Source organism: Lathamus discolor, chromosome 1 (assembly GCF_037157495.1).
Source record: "Lathamus discolor isolate bLatDis1 chromosome 1, bLatDis1.hap1, whole genome shotgun sequence".
In the NCBI taxonomy this organism is placed as follows: Eukaryota; Metazoa; Chordata; class Aves; order Psittaciformes; family Psittacidae; genus Lathamus; species Lathamus discolor.
In genome coordinates this window covers 64,249,782-64,269,178 of record NC_088884.1, presented here as the reverse complement: position 1 = coordinate 64,269,178, position 19,397 = coordinate 64,249,782, and the positions used below count along the sequence as shown (strand labels likewise).

General features: G+C 42.4%; 1 protein-coding gene across 1 annotated transcript in view; it reads left to right on the top strand.

The window, feature by feature from the left end:
- The window catches only part of FRAS1 (Fraser extracellular matrix complex subunit 1), a 159,731-nt gene that overhangs the window by 110,320 nt on the left and 30,014 nt on the right, over positions 1-19,397 (top strand). Inside the window, exons 28-37 of the mRNA XM_065674695.1 lie at positions 956-1,282; positions 6,182-6,335; positions 9,346-9,524; positions 12,065-12,181; positions 14,712-14,826; positions 15,230-15,367; positions 16,056-16,088; positions 16,816-16,947; positions 17,399-17,524; positions 18,205-18,452. Coding sequence (XP_065530767.1) covers positions 956-1,282; positions 6,182-6,335; positions 9,346-9,524; positions 12,065-12,181; positions 14,712-14,826; positions 15,230-15,367; positions 16,056-16,088; positions 16,816-16,947; positions 17,399-17,524; positions 18,205-18,452 — 1,569 coding nt within the window. The remainder of the gene's footprint in view (positions 1-955; positions 1,283-6,181; positions 6,336-9,345; positions 9,525-12,064; positions 12,182-14,711; positions 14,827-15,229; positions 15,368-16,055; positions 16,089-16,815; positions 16,948-17,398; positions 17,525-18,204; positions 18,453-19,397) is intronic.

Here is a 19,397-nt window from a genome sequence, read left to right as displayed (position 1 = left end):
TAGAGGCTGCAGATTTAAACTTTCTTGACAACAAAGAACTAGAGAACTGATTTAAACCAGCAGAAATGTGGGCTCTGGCTGATCTTGGTTCTGGGTTGAATAAGGCTGTGGAGTCCTTGAAAATAAATAATGATGACACCTAGTTTTGCTGTCTTCGAGATGGACTTTATCAGTTGAAGGCAAGCAAAACACATCCTTCATTGTTAGCTGATTGACTTAGAAGCGTTAATGCAAGCTTCTGCCTCTCAGCTTGATTCACTGCTGTTACCATCCTGTGTAGGTTATTCTCCCTCTCCTGGCATTCTTTCTTGCTTCCTTTTTTAATCTCTCTGCAACTCATTTTACGCAAGATGCGTGGGGTCTTATTTCCCCATCAGTGCTCTGAAGGATTTCTAAGTTACCGAAGCTCTAGGTTATATATACACAGGAAGAATGTGGTGTGTCTCCATCCCCAGCCCACCCTGAAATGATTATTCACAGGCATGAATCTGCAGCATTTGAGGTGCCTGCATTCCAGTTGAGCCTGTGGACATGCATGTAATGTGTAGACCTCCCAGAACAGTTGGGATCCGGGTTTCCATTTGAATTTCCATGGGTGGTAGTAAGGCAAAGCTGTGTCCCTTGTCTGTTACCTGTGCAGACAGCAAAGGCAATATAGACTCTAGCTGATAACCAGACTGCTTTCTGTATGAATGTCCTTTTGGTTTTTTTGAATCTTTCCTAACCTTGCTGTGGCATGAGAATCTTTTTTTAATGTAACTAAATCAGTCTAAATTGTGAGATATTCTTAGATCGGCCCGCTGGGGGGAAGGTGTGGAGAGTGATTCTCTGCTGCTTAGAAATAGGAGGTTTTCAGGGATGAAGTGAGCATATTTCCTTAACCCCACATTTTTCATTCCAGACTTTGATCATGATATGGTTTAGCAAGCACCTAAGAGCTGCTTTTGTGTTTCAGGCCCCATATGTGTTCAGGAACGAGGCTCTCCTTGTCCACAGAGGGGAAATTGGAACTGTAACAGAACAGTTGCTTTCTGTGAGAGACAGTGACAATCCTCAGGACATTGTGCTGATGGTTCTAGAGCCTCCACGTCACGGGCAGCTGATCAAACTTCCTGGGAACTCGGCTTCTGCAGTCCACATGTTCCACCTGGATGACCTTTCCGGTGGACTGCTGAGTTATGCTCATGATGGTTCTGACACCCGGGATGATGCACTTACTTTGCAAGTCAGTGATGGTTACCACTTCCAGAACATCCTGTTCCACATTAAGATTGTTCCCAAGGTATGTGCTGTGACATATCACAGGCTGGTTTGGGTTGGAAGGGACCTTAAAGATCATCCAGTTTTAACCCCTTGCCACAGCCAGGGACGCCTTCCACTAGACCAGGTTGCTCCAAGCCCCGTCCAACCTGGTCTTGAACACTGCCAGGGATGGGGCAGCCACAGCTTCTGTGGACAGCCTGTGCCAGGACCTCACCACCTTCACAGGGAAGAACTTTTTCCTAATAAATAGCTAATCTAAATCTACCCTTTCTCAGTTTGAAGCCACTCTTCCTTGTCCTGTCCCTACCTGCCCCCGTCTAAAGCTCCTCTCCAGATTTCTTGTCAGCCCCTTTAGGCACTGGAAGCTGCTCTAACATCTCCCAGGAGCCTTCTTTCTCCAGGCTGAACAAGCCCAGCTCTCTCAGCCTGTCTTCAAAGAAGAGCAAAGCCTAGCAGTGTCAGTCAAATTAGATATCTGGAGAAGTATCATTATGTCCCTGAGGTGTCACTAATCCTGCATTACTGACAGGCTCTGGTCAGAGGCAGGAGAAAGCAGTGGATTGATTGAGTTTTGGAGGTCACCTGAATTTTTGGTTTGCAACAGGAATGGTTCAGCTCCAGTTTTGCCACTTTGACAATGCAGAGTCCATAGTCATTTGATAAAAAAGATTTTCTGGAGTTGCAGGTGAATTTTGTACTGGTGAGGGCAATAAATAAGAAAACAAGTGGGTGGCAAGGAGGGAGGGCTGATGAGATAGGCAAATCTCTCAGACTGATGTGTGTGTGATGGGAAACTAAAGGACCATGTATGAACTGAAACAACTTGACTATTAAGGTCTATCACTGGTACTTTGGTGGTGGTGTCTTCCAAGGTCAGGAGCTCTGCTCCTCACTCATAATTGCTCTGCTGAAATCTTTCACTTGTTGTATCTTTGTGCCTGATAACTTCCCTAAGGACAGGGAACAGATACTTAAATTCAGAAATTATTCAGGAGTACTTTAATTTTTATTTCTTGCTTTTATTGCAGTTCATAATTGTATGGTGGTGGTTTGTCTCTTCTGTCCAAATATGGACAGGGAGCAGCTTTTGAATTTTCAAGTGGCACTTGATATTAACTTTTATAGAGATTACAGCAGTAAAATTAAAAGCAGTGGTGCTTTTAATGCTTTCCATTTGTTTATTAAACAAACCCCAGCCAAACAAGGTGTGAAAAACATACATTATGTGTGGTGGAACCTTGACAAAAATAAAGTTGCTGAAGTACTCATAAGCATTTCAGTTCATTTTAATATTGTAATAAAATAGAAGGAAAAAAGCTGAAAATTCCCTTATCTTTTAGTTAATGGGGAAGAGTGATGAAAAACAGAGCTGTTGATCCACTGTTTTCAGTGGTTTTATATGTGTGGATCTGAGAATTACACCATCTTTGAGTGCTTTCACTCAGTGAAAAGGAATCAGGAGATATTACCCTTCTTTTGTCCTCTTGTCTGCTGTATTAGACGTGTTTCACAGCAACTTGGGCATGAACATTCTAGATAAGATTTACAAGCACTACGTGGGTCTGGGTATTTAGCACAAGGGGGGCCTGATCCCATTTGGACCCTGAGGTGCTCCTGAAGCTGCTCCTAGTAATTAATGCTCATTAGAGACATGACTCACCCATCAGTCTGGGAATGAAAAAGGGGCTGCTTTCAAGGCTGGTGCTGACTTATTAGACTCCTGGAATAAGAGCAGCCCTGCCTGTGCTGTCTTCACTCACATCACTCCCTAAGGAGCCTGTATCAGATCAGAAGGACTGTAAAAATGCTTGGACAGGCGCTGTGTTGTTTGTAACACTTCTTTCTTTTCTGCTATTGATTAAGCAGGTTCTTGTAAATGCCAGTGAGGGTGAATTGCTACGTCTAGGTTCTTTTATTAGCTGATTTTGTGCTCCTGTGTCTCTCGTTATCTTTCTAAGTCTCTCTGTGCAGCCCTTGGCTACAGAGAAGAATAAAGGTGGTGACAGAGGTGAGAGTGGAGCAGCTTTTAGTATGAGGGTAGAGCTGGCAGATACCCAGCTCCTGTCTCATCCTAATTACCATCTTTGTGGAATAGCCTTGGGAGCTGGAATGCATGCAGGGTCTGGTTCTGAAAAGGTGCCGTTGAGGCACACACGTGCCAACACACTTGTTTTTTTTGCCTTGTTTTATATCCGAGGATGTTCAAGAGCCCAGTAGGACCCTGGGTTGGAAGTGTGGAAGCTCAGGGTGTGGGGTTTTTTAACCACATTCCTTATCTTGTAATGTGCTGCTGGATGGTTCTGTATAGTAAGTCCTGGTGTGAAAGGACCTTTCTAGGATTCCTATTTAGTGGGCTCAGGCATTAATCCGTAGGAGCACTGTGGTGAAAGTGTAAAAACATAAAGGAAAACAACATTCCAAATATTATGAATTAGAGGGGCTTGCTTCTTCACAACAGTTGTGCCTTGTTTTCTGCAAGGTGCTTTTTGTAGCCCCTTTGGTTCCTGACAGCCTGCTTCTCCCATCCAAACTCTTCGTTTGACCTACTGCACTCTGAACAGCTGGCCTCTATTTTGAGAGCTCTTCATAAGGATTTGCACTGCTGTTTATCTTTGTTGACATTCTTGAACAATTACAACTTCTGTGAAGTGAATTTGAGAACTGCTGGTGCTTCATTTTTTGGCAGTGCACCACCAGTGGTCCTCCAATGGGGAATGAGAAGCCCGTGCTCTAGAAAATATGATCACAGGCCTACATACTGTAAGTCAGAGAAGGTCAGGTGTAACCACATGTGATCTGCTCATTGCTGACGGGATGTGGAAGCCTTTCTTTTGTGAGAGGCTAGGAGAATGCAGGGAAGAGACTCAAGACATTTATTTTAGGGGTGTGTTGGACCTCTAGAGGAGTTCCAGCTGAGGGAGGTCTCCAGGGTTCTTGCAAGGCATTTCATCACCCATTAACATTGGAGCACTGTGTGCAGTTCTGGCGTTCCCAACGTAAGAAGGTCACGGAGCTGTTTGAGCAAGTCCAGAGGATACCACAAAGGTGATCAGGAGGCTGGAGCACCTCCCGTATGAAGACAGGCTGAGAAAGTTGGGGCTGTTCAGCCTGGAGAAGAGAAGGCTGTGTCGAGACCTCATAGCAGCCTTCCAGTATCTGAAGGGGGCCTATAAGGATAGTGATAGGACAAGGGGCAATGGGTTCAAACTTAAACAGGGGAGATTTAGGTTGGATATAGCGAAGAAATTCTTTACTGTCAGAGTTCTTTACTCTGTGTTTCTTTAATCAAACCATTCTATGATTCTATGAACATTCACTTAGAAATATTTTCTTTTCAAGCAGTGCATTTTGCCTGTCCTTCTTTGGAAGTGTGGCTAATCTCTATTTTCTCTCCTCACACAAGAAATCCAAGGGTCTTTCTGATCTGCTGAGTTTGTTTCTTGTTCCAGAGTTATGCTCTCTTAGGCCTGAATATGTCATGGTGTGTTCAAATCAATAAGGTCAGAGGGAAGTTGCGTATACTGGCAGGGTTCTCCTGGCAGCTGGCAGAGGGTCTGGTTTTCTTCTTCACTGTTCTTCATAAAAATAAATTGACCATTGTGCTGGGAAACTCTTGACCTGACACAGTCTAATATCATGTGGCATATAAGAAGAAACACTGTGCAAAATAGGTGTAATACAAACTAAATGGGTGAAAGGTGCACAACAGGCATCAAAATGGAGATGGGAAATCATCCTTTAATGGGATTCTTGTTCACAAACATCTTCCTAGCCCTCTGTACTGTCTGCTGCAGATTCAGAAGAACATAGTAATAAGGCATTTATCAGTTTTGGAGTGACACACGGTTATGTGCAGTAGTAAGTGAGGAGGAAGATGATCAATTCAGTGGAGCAGTCAGGATTTTGACTGATTTTGCAGTTCACCGCAGCCAGTTTCAAGATGAATGTGCAGAAATCAAGAAGAGAATTCACATTTACAGCAATTGGACTTATAAGAAAGAACCAGAGCACAGAAGAGGTGACAGGGATTTTGGTTGTCTGTCCAACAGAGCATAAGCTAACAAAGTAATTTAGAGCTAAAAAGGGATAATAAGATCCTTGAATGCCAACATAGTGTTACTGAAGTACATGAAAATGATAGTGAAGCCATTACTGCATCCAGTCCTCACATCTGCATGTCGGGAAGCTTGACTTAATATGATAAATATTTATTTGGGAAAAAAAAAAAGCCACAGGAGTAATTTGAAGGTTTGAAACCCCATCACATAGCAAAAGATTTTGGTGTATGTTCAGGCAGTCTTCAGTTTCACAAAAGTGATTTAAGACATGACCTGACCATGGGTATAAGTCCCACCACAAGAGAAGATACTTGATCTAAAAGTCTTCCTGCAAGTCTGTTCTAACTTAGCAAAAAAAGTGATGTGTGTTTGGTGCAGTAGTTAATGAGTGAAATTTGAATTAAGTTCAATTTTCCCCCATCTTGTAGACAAGCGTGGGGTTGGTCTAGAGCCTGGGTTTGCTCATGGAGAGGTGGTAACAGTTGCAGGTATGTGTAAAGATAGTGGAGGTGCCATGCAGAGACACGTTTGAATGGGTAAGAAGCTGTTGTTCAGTAAGTACCCTTGAAAGGTGTATGTTTTTAGAATTAAAATGGGGAGATGTAAGAGAACGTGTGGATCCTATCAAACTAGTGTAGTAGACTGGATAACTTGTTTTCAGATGTTGATAGTAGTGAAGTTTCGACTGTGGATAGGTGAAGAATGCGCAATTGTTTCTTGAAGCAGACAACCAGGGTTGAATGCATAACAAATTCCAAAATATTCAGCTTGATCCTTTCACTTGAAAATCTGTTTCCATGAGTGCAGCATTGTTGACACTCAGTTAAGCCTTTTTTTTTCTGCTGTCTCCCTAAACGCAGAGTAACAGAAGCCCTCGGCTGGTGACAAATTCTCTGGTGTGGGTTCCCCAGGGAGGCATGCTACAGATCTCCAAGACCATTCTGCATGCTGAGCTGCCCGGTGTCCGTGACTCCGAGATAACCTACACCATCATCAAAGACCAGCCAAGACATGGTAAATACCTCTGGAGTGTTGTGACAAAGCACCTGTAGGGTGTTGCCTTTCACCCCACATGCGCCAAGATGTCCATCTGCTAAATAAAAGTGCAGAGTTCTGGTTACTTCTGGGGAAAAGGGTGTTCTTCACACGCTCATGTGAATGTGGCTTTTCCATTGTATTTTTCCTACAACAAATAGCATTTGAGAGGATATTTCCTTGTAATACTATGCTGAGTAAGTGCTGCTAACCTCATCTTTTTCCAGTTCAAATGGGCATGCAGAGTAATGAAGCACTATTGTCCTGCCTAGTCATCTGCAACTGTGTTTCTTCAGTGGTAGTGAAATTCTGGTGGATTTATAGCCTTGTGAGAGCAGAGTCTTACTGCCAAAAGATACTATTCTACAGCGAATGTCTGGTTTAAGAGGAGCATAAGGTAATAGCTACCCCTAGAAACTGCTGAGCGAAAGTTTACTGTGGGGAGCTGGAGAGCTTCGTAAATTCCATGACACTTGATTCAACTTCTATTAATGACAGGGGTTATTGACTCAAGCAGAAATTGGTGACATCTACATATAATTCTTGTCTCCAAATTCTTCTGAGAGGCTGTGATCTCATCTGTTAAAGTAATGGCTTCCACGAGCAGCCCCATGCATAGGACTGCAACTTATCTTCTGCAGAGTATCTTCTGGACCTAGGCAAAGGAGGAATGTGGAAGGTACTGGCATTTGTGGCGGAGATACAAACTGAGAGAAAGTGGGTGGAAAAGAGAGATGTCATATGTGTATGGAAGGTTAATATAGACAGAAAAATGTTTTTTTCCCGCTCAGCATCACCATTTTCTTCACTAGAACCATGTCTTTTAATAACAGATTTTGCACTTCTGTGAAATTATATCATTGCTTTTCATTTGCTGAGCTGCATAAAGTTAGAAGATCCCTTTAGCAACCTCAGTGCTGTTTTTTTGCCTTTTGCTGTAAGGATAGTCTGGTTTCCATAACAGCTGCCAGTACTTGATGGAAACAGATTATGTTATTTTTGCAGTTCAGAAGAGAAGTAAGTAATTTGTATTTCCCCTCTAGTTTTCTGCAGATGAAGGACTGTCTTCTCATCTTTAATAAGCATTTATATGAAAACAAGAATTTTTCCCTGAGGAGCTTGTCTCCTGCTGCCTAACCATAACTGAAACTTATAAACCTGTATTTGTATCACCATAATTAGCTCTACTGTAATTAATTGCAATAACACAAATGGGTTTGTAGCTGCAGGTGAGGAATAAGCAGTAAAAAGCAATGATCTTCAAAATTTTATCTAAAATGCCATTTCACAGAAAGGGAGGGAAAAAAATAAGACAGAGCAATGTAGAAAATGGTTCCTGAATAAATGAGGGCTTATCTACCTATCTTAGGATTTGACTGATGGAAAAGATATTCTTGCCTGTAGAAAATATGTAACTTGATTTTTATAGGAAGGAAAACCACTTCAGAATTAGCTACTGCATTCCTATATGTGTAGCTGTAGGGTGTGTGGACAAAGAAGGCTTCTTGCTCTTTACTTCAAGACTCTGAAACCAAACAAAAGGGGTATAATTAGGGAAAGATCTCTGTCCAGATCCCCTCCTCCTGACATGCACAAGTTTCATGTTCATGTATGAGCAGGTGCTTTTCTACTTAATAAAATGTTTCAAATTAAATGGTAATCATAAACTATATAAGTAAACATTACAGAGTTGTTCCTTCTAATAATGTTAAATATTAATTTATAAGAAGACACATAGACCTGCATCTTGCTTTAAAAAGCTATTACGTTCTGATTGTTTCTTATACTTTGGGAGGGATAAACAACTTGCAGGCCTTAACTCCTTTGGGTATGTGATTTAGCATCTTTCAAAATCACACAAAAGATTAAGGTGGTGAATTCCCATGAGCAAAAGCACAAGTTTAGGAATGTAATTAGAGCACTGATAAGGGAATATTAGCATAGAGTTTGATGATAAAATGGAAGTATATTTCAGCTTGCTGAATTATTTTTTTATTGTTTGAACTGTTTGAGAGTGGGTTTGGAAATGAAATGGGAGAGCTTAAGATGAATATTTTGCATAACAGAATGATTAATGCTGTAAGGAGAGTTGAAGTGATTTATAATATATGTGGCTTCTAAATTAGTAGCCATTAGGGATATGTTCAAAGACTGGTGGAAAAGCACAATATACAACTAATAAGTAATTTAAAGAGCAGATAAATTTTGTATAGTCAAGAATAGTACAGATAGGGGAAAGAGGGTGTAATTTTTTCACAGGTTGCATGTTAACTCCAAGACAAGTAAATTACGTTGTAAAATAGAAAAATGTGACATCTGTTTCAATACAAATATTTCAATACAAATATTGCTCTTTGTCAGGTTTTTATTTCCTTTATGTGTGTTAGGAAAAATGTTCACATCAATGAAATTAATGACCAAATGTTGATACCCTTCTGTTGGTGGGTAGCACGTGGCTCTTTGAGTAATTTTATAAATTAAACATTAGTAGTGACATCAAAATCCAATCCTTGCAGGCATCTGTGAGGAAAGCTGGTAATGAGTGGGACATGCCCCCATCCTGCTGTGCTGTTCTCTGTCATATCTGCATTAAAGCCACTGATATTTCACTTCTGCTGAGAATCTAATGCAAAAATAAGCTGGATGCTAGAGATATAAAAGCTACATACTTTTTGGAGTAAGAGCTACAGACCAGGTCCTTCATCTGTTCAAGAGCTCTAAGATTCCTGCTCAGAAAAGTTGGCTGAGTATACTTTTTGGTATAATAAGTCCCCAAAAGAGCTAGCAAAGAGCTGACCTTGAAAAAATTAGCATGCTGTATTCTGATACTGAAGCTGTACCCTTGAGGGGAAGATGGATAGTCTGCTGCAATGCTGTTTAACCTTGATTGTGCCTCATTCTAGTCAACTCATTAGTTGATGAAAAAGCATGTGTTCCTCCGTATTTTCTCACAAGTTGCGCTCTGGCTGTTCATCTTTGCTTTTCCCAGGTGAAGTGGTGCTTCTGGTTCCAATGCCAGCAGATGGCCCAGCAAACTCGTGGCAGCTTTTGCCTGATGGAAGAGCAGCCTCCCCTACAACTTCTTTTACCCAGGAGGACATCAATGAAGGCATTGTGTGGTACAGGCACTCTGGATCTGAAATAGAAAGTGACTCCTTTCAATTCCAGGTACTCCTCATCATATTCATGGGGGGAGTCACACAGCAGTTCTGCTGGCATTTTTATCTGAGAATACTGTCTGCTGTTCCCTGTACATTGTGACCCAAAGCTTTAATAGATACACATACATGTACACATACATGCACACACAAATAGATGTGTAAATATATATTTGTATTCACATACAGACTTATGTGTATGGGTGCATACTGCTTGCCTGTAGATGAATGTACTTACATGTCAGGATGCATGCAGCCCATCGTTGTATTCATGGGAGTCTCTTACTCATGCACAAGAGAGCTTTTGCTGCATGTGGACCCCCAGGCTTTAATCTGTGGCAGTGAAGCCAGCCAGCTACCCATACTGTTGAGCCATGTGCAAGGGCATTAACCTTCTGGGTGTCAAATCACAGGCCATATTACAAATCTGAAGAAATTTGTCTGTCAAGTAGCATCTAACATTAAAGCTTTTAAGTTAATAGCTGGCCTGTTTTTCTGTGCAATTCCGACTCAGGGAGGAAAGGGGTTTTGTAAAAATGAAAGGATGTTGTCCTAGTGCCTTCTAGCTTGTCTGAGCAGGAAAGCTCTCTGAGATCAAGAGTCTCCAGAGTTAACAGGCAAGCAGATCTGCACTTACAGTTTCCAAAAGATGAAACCAATAGGCTTGTAACATCCCATGAGTATGACAGGGTGGCAGCATGTTGGCTGTCCTAGATAATCCTCCAGCTGATCTTCATGAGGAGACCCTTACAGAGGTCCTCTAGTATCCCTGTGATCCAGACATCTGTGAAAGGGCTTCCCTGTGCAAGGTATGTTACTGCAGCTAATATCCTGGCTGTTTTGATGCACCATTTGCAGTTCGGGAGGTTCAACCCCTCGATCTTGCATGGCGAATACATCGCCCTCTCATAAACCCTGTAATATTTAACTCCAAGAGCAAAGTGTTCTGAGTGCCTGTTTGTGGATTGTTTTGCAACCCCCAGAACCAAGCAACCCTCCTACTTTCTGCAGTCTCTAAGCTAATAATTCAATTTTTGCTAGAGTATTTCTTCTTGCAACAGACAAAAAGGTGCAAATACTCCCAAGCAGATGTAACACTACAATAAATCCCATTTCCCTACAGGTTGTAAAATTCCTTAGACAGGTCCTTGCTGTTTGCTTGGAAAGTTTAACAGCCTCCCATAATGCTAAGCCTATGTGAACATGGTATTTGTTACATCTGGTTTACAAGTCAGAAGCTATTACTGTAGCACCACAACAGCAATTAAGGTAATTTCTAAAGTAATTAACATAAGTGATAATGAGGAATTTGTGAGTGTCAATGTTGAACAAGCTAATCTTTAGCTTAATTGCTACATTCCTCGTATAGAGTATGCATTTTGCATGAGCTAAATGTTTGGGTTTACTATCTTGGAGCAGCAGCGATAACTGTATGGAGAGCCCTACTGAGAAAGAAAGTGGCGATGGCCTTGATCGCATCTGGAGATGAGAACACATCTGTCCAAGTCTTGAACCATCCGTTGGGGCATCTCAGAAAGTGTTGACACCTTGTTTTCGTCACTATTTTGGCAATTACCATGCAGATGGCATCAACTCAAAACAGGGCCAGCAAATGGCTAAAATAATTTCATTCACTTCAGCCGAGCATGCATTTTTATGCATTTCTAATGCATTTCTAATGCATTTCTTGAAATTAAGTTTGGGCTAAAGTCCATTCTTGCTTACAAAATGCTCTATTGGTTTGAAGCATGGACTTCCGTCTCTACTGAAAGATAAAGCTGTGACTGTGTCCAACAAAGAAAGAGGGTGTAAAGGGTGCTTTACAAAGGGTGCTTGCCTTATCTCAGGGTTGCTGTGAACATTTGCAGGCTTATCTCTAGGGGATGGTTTGTAAATTTTCCTTTGAATTTTTACAAATTTTATATTATTTGCTTTATATGTCATTAGTTCAGGTTTGCCGTTTTGATTTAGATTCTGTTGACTTAACCTTGGTGTTTTAGTGGGATATGGAAAATTGTTATGTGTCTCTGAAACTCAAGCACAGTTTGTCTGGGAAGATACTGAGATCACAGGGAGTCACTGCCAGTGCAGTGCTTTATATTAAAAGACCAGTTATTTTCACCTTGTCAGCACAACCAGTGGTCATTTTAAGGTGGGAAAAAGGTTTAAAAACCCATTATTTTTTTGTGTTCCTGTGATGAAAAGTTCCATTAAGTTGTACAGACAGTTGAAGTAAAATTCAGTAAAACTATGGCAGTGACTGGGGGAAGCAGGAATGAACAGCAGGTAGGGAACTGACAAACAGATACCTTTCTAAATGTCAGTAAAGAAGTCAGCCATTTCTAGATTGTGCAAGCAGTAATGGTTAGTATTTAAAGGCCTTAATCCCCATTCACTACCTTTCATGTATGCTTTGGGTTGGTATCTGCTGGAGAGGTATGTCATTGCCTTCCGAGATCAGGGGAAGGGCAGAAGGAGCGTATGAAACTGGTCTAGAAATGTAGTGGTGTCCTCTGCTAGGTATCCATTCGTGTAATCTTTTCTTCCCAGGTATCTAGCTCTACCAGTCCACAGTCCAGCCTGCAAAGCCATGTCTTCAATGTTGCTGTTCTCCCACAGACACCCAGAGCTCCTCAGCTTTCCCTCGGCTCCTCTTTGCACATGGCTGTAAGTATGAACCAACACCACTGGCTGATGGTTTCTGTGTTCCCAACTCTTCTTGCAGCACTGCACAGTGACCAGAGCCCACATAAAGCAGTTATCACTGAGTGTTCATTCTTCTATTTGCTATCATTCGTGCTATTGTGTTTGATTCAAATACCAAACTAGATCTATGAAACAGGGCATGTGCACCAGATAGGTGGCTGAAGTAGAAATGGAAAAAAAGACAGGTTAGAAGAGTAAAGACAGGGGAGAAAATACCCATGAACCATTGAAAATCTCAATATTATGAGTGCTGCATGTATAGACTGGAAAGGAGAGGGATATTAAGGTGTTTTAACATCTTTTTATGGAATTCTTACCCTTTTCTGAGAAGTATTAGGAATCGCAGGAGCAAAAAACTGTGGGTTAGAGAGACTGTAATGAATAGATCTTGCCAATAATACCACGGTAAACTATCAGAACTGTAGACCACCCACATTAGGAGGTTTTCATTCATCATTCTGACATCAGAAACATAGGTTATAATGTATGTGGAAAACATTCAGACAAGCACTGCATCCATGGAACTGAACCTTTTATTCCATCATCAACTCTGAGAGTGACCATTTTGATAAGAGTGGTCTCCTAATGTCATTATTTTTCCTGAGTGTGTTAATTGGAAAGATGACCTGGAAGTTTAAAGTTGGTTTTGTGAGCTCTCAGACTTTGGTGCACGCCTTTTCCATGTTTCCATCATCACATGATGGTGAATTCCAGCATTCTTCTCTTCTTCTCCTGCTTGTCTGCTGTTTTTTGATTCTGCAGGGAGGGATCCCCAAGTGAATGGGCTAGAGGCGAGCTTCAGGGCTTAGCGCCCAGGTCACCCATTAGGATGCACAGAGAGCCAGGACCCCAGAGGCAGAGTTTGATTTAAACATCATCATTGCCTCATAGCTTTGTTATGTTGAGAAAGCAGAGATGAGGACTTACAAGAAACATCGAAAGAGCTGGGGCCAACCCTTCAGGCAGAAGCTGCATGCAAGGAGAGGGAGAGCTGGGTCTACGAACTTGAAGACAGCATGCAGTCATCTTTGGTGTTACTCATTCCTGATGATTTATTTAGAGAATGTGAGGTGCCAGCCGTACACTCAGCATTATCAAACAGAAATCCTGGGCCTTTGGGCACTCTCTGACAAGACAAAAGCACCCTAAGGCAGTACAGGAGGGTAGGTGTGCCAGACCTCCCAGGGGCAATGGGTCTCAGGGAGGAGTCAGGTAAGGAAAGGTGAAGGACTCCTAAGCCAGTACAGCCTGCCAGGTGTGGGACCAGGAAAAGCCAAAGGAAGAGGTGGGAGAGGGATTAGTGAAAAGTTCATGACACGACAGCCTTGTCAGGGTTTAAAATAGTGGTGACCTTTCCCAGGCAATAATAAAACATGCTCAGACTGCTACTTGGAGCAATAGCCAGCAATGTATCTTTCTGCTCTTGACTTTCTGTTGTTGTTATTATTGATAAAATTGATGGGAGAGATATCTGGCTGAGCTGTGCACTGCTGGATTCTATAGCTAATTACACACCACAAAATCCAATAGGGCCATAAAATACGTTTTACTGAGGGGCCCCTTAAAACCTGCAAGTCCTTCCTTTGGGAGAGACAAATAGGCCTGGGAGGCAACTATGAAGCAACCATAACCTTAAATCTTTCCATTATAAAATTGCACTTCCTTGCCTCAGCGTGATTGAGTTCTGTTCATTCGTCTCCAAACTCCTTCAAAATTAGACTGTCTTCTTGGCTGAAGAGGAAGCACAAAATGTTAAATGTTTCCAAGTGAAAACCTGTAACGTGTTGCTGAACCTGATCATTTCATGTTCCAAAGCAGATGAATTAATTGTCTGTGTTTTCAGTTTAGTTTGTTCTCTCCATATTTTGTTCATGATTATGAAATGAGCTGGATGCTTTTCATTAAACAGCTGAACTGTTTAATTCAGTAACTTCTTATAGCTGTTAATTCCACAGGATTAAGGTTCATGAACACATGCAAGTTAACTGCTTTTATGCACTTAAGTCTGTTCATTCAGCACTGTAATTCCTCTAACACACTGCCAGCCTTTAGCTAATGATATGATTGTAATGGAATGATTAGAACATTTTTAGAGGGATTTAAAACAAAGGGAAAGCTTTGGTTCCTCTATATTCCAATGGCTGAGTTGTTTCCAGGATTTCTTTTAAAAGCAAATCCAGTCTAACCATATCAGACTACACCAGAAAACTACATAGGCAATTGATTAGATCTTCATCCAGGGAGGTTTTGATCAAATTAGATTTTCCTGTATCTCTTCTTAGTTGCTGTAGGTCAAAAAAGAAGAGAGACTTGGTTAAGGTTCAGCCTATCCATCCCTTGTCAGTTTTAGGTCTAAGACCTAGGCATTTACATTCAAAGACACTTTTCTATTTATTATATTTAACAACAGCAAATCCTATTTCAGTGCATTTTGGGGTGAATTTTCCCATTTCTCTGGCCTTGATGCTCGTGGTTTAATGTATTTATTGAGGTGCTGGAGGACCGTGTGACAGTGATTGAGCCCCATCACCTCTCCTTTGTAGACCCGGAGATTCCCAGTGAGAAAATCCTGTTCAATGTGACCGTCCCTCTCCTTCCTGGCCAAGGCAAGTGTACCTATTGAAAACATGGCAGCTTGATGCTGAATTAATTGCTGTGCATTCTGATCACATCATTTTCCCTTAGAGTATCATTCTTCGGCTTGTTTGGGAGCTAGCCACACTGCTCAGGCAGTTTTCTTACTATTGTCTGGAATATATTGAATGGTGTGCCTCCCTGGCTTTCTGCTTTCCAACTCTCTAGGGAGAGGTATTTGAAGGCAGGATGAAGTGAGGAATCTCTGTTAATTTCTCATGTCCCAAGAGGTTACAGCCATCTTGCTCATTCAGGAACCACTGAAGATGTAAAAAGAAGCACCTGGGGAGAGAAAAAGAAGCTGTGGCCTTTGGTATCTTGTTTTAAAAATAAAATGAATTCCTGCTGTTAATACTGAGCTCTCTGCCTCTGTAGGTATTGTGGAGCACAGAGACAGGCCTCTCTCCCCAGTCAGGTATTTCACCCAAGCAGATATAAACCATGGCAAGATTGCTTATCGTCCTCCAACTGCAGCTCCTCACTTGAGAGAGATCATTGCATTCTCCTTTGCGGGTAAGGAACTGGATGTTCTTCGTAGTGCCTTGCCAGACTGGTAGAGGTAGCTGGACTTCTGGTCTTCCTCCAGTCATGGAATGACTTAATGGTTACGTCTGTACTCGTGAGAGCATGAGGCTTGAATGATAGAAAGGAAGCAGAAATCTGTGGTTTGATAAGTAACGTTTTAGTGAATTACGGGGATGTGGCAGCATTCACTGCAGCATTTAGAATTGCTGATGCTGATACTAGGTGCTGTGCTGGGGAAACTGCTGATCTGCTGTGGGATTAGGAACTGTAGCCCTTCCCATGCTTGAGACCTTTGATGCGCTGGTGGTTTAGTCCTTGACATTGAGACTAGAACTGATGAGTAAGAGCTGACTCAGTTTAACCAGGATATTAGAAGATTTGTATCATCAGAGGAATAACATCTGGAGCAGGAGATAGAAGGGCAAAAATAGGACAGACTTCAAGCATCACAGGATTGTGCAATGAAGTGACAGTACATGGTAGATGCAGTTCTATGTATCACCACGCCCTTCACTAACGTCAAGAGGCATTTCACAGTTTGGAGGAGGGGGTAGCATGTTATCTCTCATTACCTGAAGCAAAGGCACTTGCTCCCTCCAAAAGTTGTTCCAGTCCACAACAATATGTGCTTTCCTGCCTGACCACAGTTACTCTGTGCTGGTGTTTGTCCCCTCAGGTCTCCCAGAGTCAGTGAACTTCCGATTCACAGGTACGTGAACAATTTTCTCTTTCCGGGACAAAGCAGATTTTATCCTTGTACCCTTCATGCTGCCTGCTATTCCTTGGCTTTTCTTCTGCTGCAGGCACACCTATGGGTGCTCGATAGGAATTTCTGGAAATGCACATGCCTGGGGAATATGAATATATCTGTGTCCCAGCAGTGTTTTATAGAAGCTAAGCTGCAGCTCAGTAGAAACATCTTTTTCCAGTAGTTGCCTGGAATCTGTCCTAAAAGCCTGATTTCTCCCATTGTGAACATCAGAGTCTTTTACACTATTTTGGGGTTTTTTAATAGAGTATTGGAAACATTTCCACAGTTAAATTACTACTGATAATTTGCTTGGCTGTTTAACATATCATTCCCTTTCCATGTATTTTCTAGCACAGGTATGCAAAATGTTCTACTGGCAAGGAGAAGTCCATGTTCTGATGTATGAGTGCACCTGATGCACTCATAAATCAGATATATGGAAGACAGTGTGTACAGACACAGACTTGCAGAAGCTATATTTGTCCTGCCAGGAGTCAAGTTAGGGGCAAAGATAAATACTCTTGTCAGGCATGAGCTGTGTGTTTATGTCCTTAGACAGAGGTGCAGTGAAGGTGGGAGAGAAGTCAAGATGTGGGGTGGTGGTTTTTTACAGAAGGGTGAATTTTCCAGGTGAGCTCCTGAAAACACATCCCTGCATTCAGGTGTGGGTTTTGTCTGTGTCTAGTGTCTGATGGAGAGCACACAACCCCGGAGATGGTGTTTGTCATTCATTTGCTCTCTACGGAACAGCATCCTCCAGTGTTCCAGATCACAGCTCCATTCCTGGAGGTCAGCCAGGGGGGCAGAGCCACCATTGGTGAGTAGGGCACAAGGGATGGGGTGCAGAGTTCAGCCTGAGGCACAGTGTTTATTGCCAGGAGGCCACATGGATGGAGCAGAGGGGAGTTTTGGCCTCACTCACCTCTGTTGTAGCTAAGGACATGCTTGTACAGGTGTAGCAGCAACCACTGAGAAAACTGTGCACTTCTGTCTCATAAGCTGAGGGCTTGCATAGCTGTCATTCATGAGCCATGCTAGCAGTAAGTTCTCCAATACATCCTCTGATGTGAGCATCATCAAGGGGCTAATTATTTCCATGAAACCAGAAAGGTCTTGGGGTACAGCAGCTCCAGAATTATTCTGATTTTCACATAGTGACTGAATTACAGTTTTTTCGTTCTGTTCACAAGAGCACAGCACAAAACCTAAGGGATATTCCCAGTGTAGTGCCTGAGGATGCTGAAGCTGCACTCTCTTCTCTGACACAGGGATACAGCTAACTGTGAGTGACACGGATACAGCTCCCAAGGGTCTTTTCTTTGAGCTGGTGAAACCTCCCCGTCATGGCATTGTGCTAAAGTACAGTGCAGGCGTGCAGGAGCACATGGGAGCAGGTGAGTTGGTCAGAAGTCTTCATCAGCACCAGAGAGGGTTCAGCGTGTGCCTGTCCACATAGCTGCTTTAGTTGACCAGGACAGGGCAGATGCTCCTGGCAGATAGGGCTGCATCCATAAGTGTGTGAATCCTCTGCCTGTAACCAGCTGCTAATCAAAAGGCTATTTTATTTTACATGGTAAGTCATATCTAAAGTAATTAATTGAAGTAACCTAGTGAACATTTCTACTGAAGTCCGTGTAAGTCTGTTGTCATCCAGCAGTCGAAAGCTCCTGTAGAGTTTTACTGTTGATTTTGGTGGCAGCTATATCCAATGCGTGATCAGATGAACAAATGTTAGATGTAGGAGAGTAGTGCAAACAGAAGACGTGGAGAGGGAAAACTTATCTAGCTATGACAGGCATGAGCTGACAAAGCAGCTGGGAAGAGAGGAGGAACTGTGCACTCCCTGGAATTTTGAAGGGCATCTGTGAAACTCTGAAGGTTACAGCTTTTCCTCTGCCCTGCATGTACATGAGCCCACTAATAAATGCCTTCATAACTCACATCCCTGTAAGGATGGTATTAATTACCAGTTTAGTACATTATTAAGTCCTTTGCTAAATTGGAGCCCCTAGGTCATTTGAAATGGGTGTTCTGAAGAGAGCCTTTCTGACTTGTGCATTTTCCTTTTGGGAAGGTGACACCTTCACCTATGAGGATGTCACTCGAAATGCTCTGCAGTACGTGCATGATGGTTCATCAGCAACAGAGGACAGCATGGAGATATCTGTCACGGACGGTGTCACCACAGTGACCACAGTGCTGAGGGTTGAAGTGTCCCTGCTGGATACCAACGGTCCACAGCTGGCTCCAGGCTGCTTGTTGGCAGTCACCGTGGCTAGTAAAAGCTCCGTGACTCTCTCTCGTTTGCACCTTGCTTATATTGTAAGCTTTCATCTATTTCTAAACCTAGTGAATGCTGCCAGCCCTTATCCTTATCCCTTTCTTTCTCCCTGCAAGGAGCCTTCATCACACACACCTCTCTGCCATCCATGTGGATTCTTGGTAGAGAGCTCGAGTTTTGACTGTGTCCTGACTACTGCTGCCAAAAAGGAGATAATAGACTCTTTCATCCAACAGGGTTTTAAGGCTATCCATGTTTGACTGGAACAGAGGTGAACTGCCATGCTAAACATGAGAACTGAGTTAATGCCAGATTTTTGTATCATTCATACTTGCTGATAAAGCTCATGGATTTGCTAAGCGATAATCCCTTGAAAATTTCATCTCCCACATTCCCCTTCTGAAATTGCTTGGTTCTTTTTCTGGATGTATTTGAAGGTGGGAGGTTTCAGCAACCCAAGGTGCTGCACTCCTTGGTAGCTTGGAGTTGGTTCCAGGAGCTGCGTGCTATACAGGAGTTAATCTGACTGGTGAAATTCAGAAGAAAGGTGTTTTACTCCTTGCAGATGACTTAGCAGCAAATGCACAAGCAGTGGATTTCAGATATGCAGACATGCTCCCTTTAGGGAGGAGAGATTGCAGTGCAGGCTGGAGAGACCTACAGTAGTGGCTGTCAGAGATGATTAGGGAGCTGCAGGGGGTAAGGTAGGGCAAGATTAATGTTTTTTTCTGAGGGATCAGTCCTGTTCTCCTCTTAAGGTGGAGGGCTGACCAAGGGAGCTGTTCAGGCTTAATCTGAGTAAGAAAACAACTAGGGAAAAGATGTCAGTCCTGACCCATATGCTGAACATATGATGAGTTCTGCTTTTGGGTCTTATCTTTCAAGCAACCAACAAGAACTTATAGAAGAAAGATGACATCTGAGTTGGGATATCATAGAGACAGTTGTGCCTGATGTAGTTAAGAAGAATCAAAATCAGCTTTTAG